The sequence below is a fragment of the Bison bison genome, unplaced genomic scaffold (assembly GCF_000754665.1).
Source record: "Bison bison bison isolate TAMUID 2011002044 unplaced genomic scaffold, Bison_UMD1.0 scf7180017864037, whole genome shotgun sequence".
NCBI lineage: Eukaryota > Metazoa > Chordata > Mammalia > Artiodactyla > Bovidae > Bison > Bison bison.
In genome coordinates this window covers 7124428-7130432 of record NW_011494609.1, presented here as the reverse complement: position 1 = coordinate 7130432, position 6005 = coordinate 7124428, and the positions used below count along the sequence as shown (strand labels likewise).

Genomic DNA, 6005 nt, shown 5'->3' with positions numbered 1-6005 from the left:
TTTCCCCCCCCTCCCCAGCCCCCCCTGCCGCTCCGGCTTCTTGCTCGAGATGCCGTGAGTCACCTTTCTGTCATTCTCTGAGGAACCACACATGCCTTCTAATGCTTTCATGTTAAAAGTCTGTGTGGATCCCACATCACACTCACGTACAGGCCATGTGAGGGCTTTTGGTACAAACACACGCAGGATTCTTGAAACACTGTTGGCTTAGAATCCACGCCAAGCCGCCTTGTTGAGTTTGCTGCAAGTCTGGGTCTGGGAGGTGCAGGTCTCACATGCCTGTTGGTGCTGAATAACCACAGGGCGACAGGCCCATTTCCTGTGGCGCGGGGGAGGCGCCCACCAGGCAACCTGGCAGACTCCGTCACAGAACCTGCTGGGAACACTGAACTGCTGGATGCAGTCCCGGAATTAACATGGAAACCACCTGGGCGGGGGCAGGGCATCAGGCTGCCTGCCCCCGGACTTGGCCATGGCTCCACTCCGGTCACTCAGTGGGCCTGGTGGGCTCCAGGGACCCCCTGGTTGAGGCAAGGTTGCTGCCATGACCCTGCAGTTTCTCAGGGGAGGCAGGTGGGGGCACAGGCAATGGTGAGAGGCTAGCAGGGGCTGCCCAGCGAGATTTGAGGAAATGTCTGCTGTGTTTGAAGAAAAGCTGCCGTGGCCGGGAGGTCACCCTCTGTCCACTCATGGCCCCACAGTGAAGGACCATGACGGTCACCTGTCCACACTGGTGTCCACTGGAAATGCTCGTCCCAGACCTGCCCAGGTGTCCCCTGCCGTAGAGTCCAAGCCATTGGCTGCCCTGTCCAGCTGCTCCGCCCAGCACAGAGCTTCTCCTAAAATTCCACGTGCTTTTGAGGAGGGAAAACTAGCTTCTGACCAAAACAAAGGAGGTTGGGTTTTCCTCCCAGTCAGCATCCTGGAGAGACGTGAATTCAGGGGGGCTTTCCAGTGTTTCCTGTTTTGTGCTTCAGGACACACACACAGACACGGGGCCATTGGGCTGGAAGTGGGGTGGGAGCCTCACACGCAGACCCAGGGAGTGGCCGTTGCGTCTGGAGCGACCACTGCCCAGCACGGGTCATCTGGAAGAGAGGGCTCTCGCACACCTCTTCCTGGAGCAGACATTCTTCCTCCAGCTTCAGGAGTTCATCCCACAGCGAGTCGGGTCCGGAGCTGGTGGCAGGAAGGAGTTGTCATGGCCCTTCTCTTGTTCTGTGTTTGGTGGCAAAGGTGGGGGGCCCACCTACTTGGGGGCATGTGTAGCCCTGGGGAGCCACCATGCCAAACTTTTGAAAGGTTCACTGGGATCAGGGCAGCAGCTGGCACGTGCTCCCGGGATCAGCGTGGTCCTTTCAAGGGTGCCTTTCATGTTCCCCCAATGCCAGGAGGCCAGTGTCCATGCAGTCCCGAGCTTCTGGCGGAGATGGTCCACTCTGCCCGGCCTGTCCGAGTCAGTTCTTGAGCTGCCATCCGACGTCCCAGCTGGCGGCATCTCCTGGGAGCCCTGGCCTCGTCCTGGGGGGTCCCTCATCACACGTGCTCTTGGAAGGAAAGAGGAGAGAGGGCGTGAGCCTGGAGTCCACTCATTTCGGTGGCAGAGACTAGTCTTCTCAGGGCCCAGCACAGGGAAAGCAGGGTTGAGAACGGCTGCAGGCAGTGCACACTGGACTCTCAGGTCTGCGGGCCCGGATTCCTCAGCAAGCTGCGTCCCGCATCCTCCAGGATGGGCCTCGGGGACAGGCCTCCGGAGTGAATCTGCTGCGGTACCAGGCAGCCGCGGGCCGGGAATCACCTGGGTGAACAGGTGGGCAGGCACGTCGTGTGGGTTGTGCTCACCCTCCCCTGACAACCCTTCTCAAGGGCGGTTGAGGGGGAATGGGGTTCAGAGAGGTGAGGCCACTGGCTTCAGGCATGGAGCTGGCTGGCGGGACCCCAAAGGCCCTGGCAGCCCGAGGCACCTATCAGTGGGAAACCGAAACCCAAGGCCCTGTATGTGATACTTTCCCAGAGCGGGGCAGGAGCCACGTGACGTTTGCGTGGGAACTGTGAGGTGCTCGTCTGTACAAAGGGTCTGGACTTGCTGGAGAGCCCCACCCCGAGGGCTGTGATGGAGGGAGACCAGGGGAACGGAGACAGGGTGTGGAGCAGGGGCATCATGCTCCAGCCTCTCTGCTCCTGCGAACATTTGGAAAGTCCCAGAGTCAGCAGAGGACAGGGCAGCATGCCAGGAGGGAAGGCCTCCACTTGGGGTTTCACCAGCTGTGCACTGAAAGCACCTACTCCCTGGGCATTGAGCCATGCTCGTGCAGAGAGCCAAGCACCCAGCCACCCTGCCTGAGTGACCCGAGCTTCCTCCACGCGTCTCCTTCCCTCCCGGCAAACTCACCTGCGAGAGCTAGCTCTGGCCTTGCAACCTGGGCACCTGCGGGAATTAAGCATAAATGCTCAGGGTGGGGTAGTGAAGCAAGGCCTCTCTGAAGACCCCAAGGGCCCCATGCTCAGTACCCCCTCCACTCAACCCTCCTCTGGCTTCCTGCTCGGGTGAGGGGCTTTGCAGGCCACCCTGAGTCCCAGGACGAGACTTTGTAGGAGGTCAGGTGGGAAGCACCTGGAGAGGCTTTGGGGCTTTCACGGCCTCGGTTCCAGGGCGCTAGGTGACGTCTCTAAGAGGTGGAAGCTGGCAGCCAGGGGCACACCCCAGGGCCACAGGTGGAAACCCCTCTCGTCAGGCGGGCCTCCCACCATGAGTTGGGTCCTGAGTCCAACAGCGCTCCCCTTCCTTACTCTCTGGGGGGTCTCAGCGGGTCCTGACTCTGTTAATAGGACCTCTGGGGATGCCCGCTGACCTCCACCTCCAGGCTGACCTGGGGAGACTGTGCTGGGCCCAGGTCAGCCGTCAGCCCCTCTCGCTGACCCCTGGGTGCTTCCAGGGCCCACACTCTTGGCTTTCCCGCTCCCACTGTGAGCCCTGCTTCGTTTCACGTAGCCAAACCCCAGACTTTCTGTATCTGTCTGAGTTTGGCCAGAACTGGACAGAAGGCCTTGAAGGGACTGGAAGGCAGCTCAGCCTCCACAGGGGCACTGCGACCTGACTTCCACATTAGTAGAGTCCTCCATCCTCCCCCAAACCTAGGAGACTGGCCTTCCCTTCCGGGGCGGGCAGTGTCAGGATCTTGGAGGCTGAGATCACACCCAGGAGCGTGCTGCAGCTACTACGTTCACTCTCGTTAGTGTGGTTACACTGCGTGTCCCATGAAAGCGACACCTCTCAGAGCTTGTAAACATCTTGGGAAAGGCGGCCCCACATCCCAACAACACAAAAGTGTGCTGTCCACAGCACAGGTGTCCCCATACCTGTGTAGCTTTTGGGTGGACACCTGCTCCTGCACAGCCAGCCTGTGGCGAGAGCCAGGAGCACGATCACGGCCAGCACGGCAAGGACGCTAAAAACCTGCTGGTGTTTCCCGCTGTGGCTGCCATCGACTGGGTCCTCTGTGATGCTGTCCTTGGTTCCCGTGAACGTTTCTGCAGGAGAGGAAAATCACGCAGGGCTTATAGACAGGGAGGAAAGGGGGGTTTTTTCATCCTGAAGGACTGGGCGCTAAGAGAAGCACTGATCCAACAAGACTTCCTAGAGGCACTTGATGGTTTTTAAGCTATAAAGCTGACAGAGACAAAGATTTCCTCTTCCAGGTAAGCCTTCATCTCTTCTTGGGACGCCCCTTCTCCTCAGCCCACTGGTGAGACCTGTAACCCCAGTGCTTCCTAGAGGTTCACACCTGGGGATGGAGTGGAAGGAAGCATAAGTCTTCCTGGCTTTTTAAACTTTAACTCTTTCTAGCTTAATTGCTGGCTTAAAAAAAAATGGTGAAATTTACATAACAAAATGAACCATTTTATAACCATTCAGTGGCCTTTACTAATTTACAAGTTCATGCAGCCATGACTGTTATCTGATTCCAGAACTTTTCATGCCACAAAGGGAAACCCTCTGCCCCCCAGCAGTCACTCCCCACCCCCTACCCCGGGCATGTGTGCATGTTGAGTCACTAAGTTGTGTCTGACTTTTTGCAACCCTGTGGACTATAGCCTGCAGGCTCCTCTGTCCATGAAATTCTCCAGGCAAGAATACTGGAGTGGGTTGCCATTCCCTTCTCCAGGGGATCTTTCCGACCCAGGGATCGAACCCAAGTCTTTTGGGTCTCCTGCATTACCACTGCACCGCCTGGGAAGCCCTTCCCCCTCCCCGCCCCCGGCAAACTCTAATCTACATTAGATTAGTCTGTTTGGGTTTACCTATTCCGGACATTTTGTACCAGTGGAGCCATACGCTATGAGGACTGTTCCGTCTGGCTTCTCCCACTGAACATCATTTGCTCACCCGTGCTGCAGCAGCCTCAGAGCTTTGCTCCTTTTCGTGGCTGAGTGACGCTATACCTTGTGGATGGACACTCTGTGCTCACCCCTCTGTCCACCTACGGACTCCTGGGCGTCCCCACCTTTTGGTTACTGTGAATAAGCTGCTGTGAACATTCACATACAAGTATTTGTCTGAGTCTCGCTTCCAGAGCCCTTGGCCACACACCCAGGTGTGTGGACCTGCTGGGTCACTGCTGATCCTGTGTTTAGTTTTTTAAGGAACCAGCAGACCGTTTTCCACGGCGGCTGCACCACTCCGAATCTGTTGGAAGTGCACGAGGGGGCCAGCCCCCTGTCCCAGTGCCCCACCATGGTGCCTCTTGGGGAGTGGTTCTCAGGGGCTGACAGGCAACACCCTCCCCAGGCAGCTTGTGACAAGTGCCCCATGTTTCCCAAACCTGGAGAAGCTACAAACCAGACAGTGGCGAGGCCCCCCATGTGCCTTAGAACCACCCAGAAGCTTTTCAACACATTCCAGAGGTGCTGATTCAGAGAGTGTGGGCACGTGATGCGGGGGGCACAGGGGTTCCCAGTTGTTCCCGGAGCAGCCAGGCTGAGACCACGACCCCAGGAGACCCTCCTGCTCTCCTCCCATCCCCCCTCCTCTGCCTCCAACTATCTTGCTGGGACGCAGAGTCAGAGGAGGCCTTTAGTGCAGCCAGAGGACTGTGACTGCTGAGCCACAGGGCTGCATCTGTATTCCAGGAGAATGCCCGGGCCAGACACTCCCGGCAACTAGGATGCTCTTGGTACCAGGCAGGTCTGGACCCCATCCCCCAGCTCCCGCCCTCCTTCCCCAGCATCTCAACCCTGCTAACAGGGACTCACAGACCCAGAGAGCCTATGGCTTTTACAAAGGAGTCACCCGCCTGCACCCTTTTACGGGGGGCCTTGGGCAGTGGCTGGGCCCAGCTGGACCCGCTGGTAGAGTTGTTCTGGCTTCTTAGGGGGCATATGTCCAAAGAGTGTGGAAGGGAGCCATGCTGGATGGGGCTTCCATCCCAGTGCTTCTGCTGCCTCTTTCTGTGGCTTTTGAGATTTTCAGAGCCTCAGTCCCCCATCTGTGAAATGGGTCACCAAAACTGACCCCTGAGCACAAGCCAGCTCCTGCCCTCAGCATGGTGACACTCTCACCTGCCCTCCCTGCCCCGCCTCTGACGCCGCTGCCCAGTCTCCTCACAGGGGCTTTGTCTCCTGCCCAGTCACCCCCGGCCCGGCCTTGGGTTGGGGTCAGCATGCAGCCCCGTGGGGTCCCCTGGGACCTCACCTGTCTGGCCGCTCGTCAGGTTCTGGTGTAGCAGCACATTCTCAATGCAGCAGCCCACGTTGACATGGGGGGTTCGCCCGATTCTCAGGACACTGACCACATCATACAGGCCCCGCGCGTTCAGGGACACCGTGTTATTCTGCAGGGCGCTGTCCAGCACGCTGTTGTCCGTCTTGTTGATCCAGTACACATTTGGCCGCGGGTAGCCGTTGGTAGACGTGCACGTGAAGGTGAGCTCCTCGTCCTGGGACGGGCCGCTGACCACGGGCATGCTGTAGTTTGCTGCAGGGAGAGACATGGGCTGAGGGGTGCC

General features: G+C 58.5%; 1 protein-coding gene across 2 annotated transcripts in view; it reads right to left on the bottom strand.

Moving 5' to 3' along the window:
* The window catches only part of ICOSLG (inducible T-cell co-stimulator ligand), an 11942-nt gene that overhangs the window by 1870 nt on the left and 4067 nt on the right, over positions 1-6005 (bottom strand). The window contains exons 4-7 of one of the 2 annotated variants that reach the window (XR_824814.1): positions 5693-5974; positions 3361-3531; positions 2393-2428; positions 25-1547 (exon numbers count right to left, since the gene is read on the bottom strand). Coding sequence is in view for 1 of the 2 variants with exons in the window: in XM_010834894.1 (XP_010833196.1) it covers positions 1701-1798; positions 2393-2428; positions 3361-3531; positions 5693-5974 (587 nt within the window). In the remaining variant the exon portion in view is untranslated. The other variant, XM_010834894.1, reaches the window with a different exon arrangement.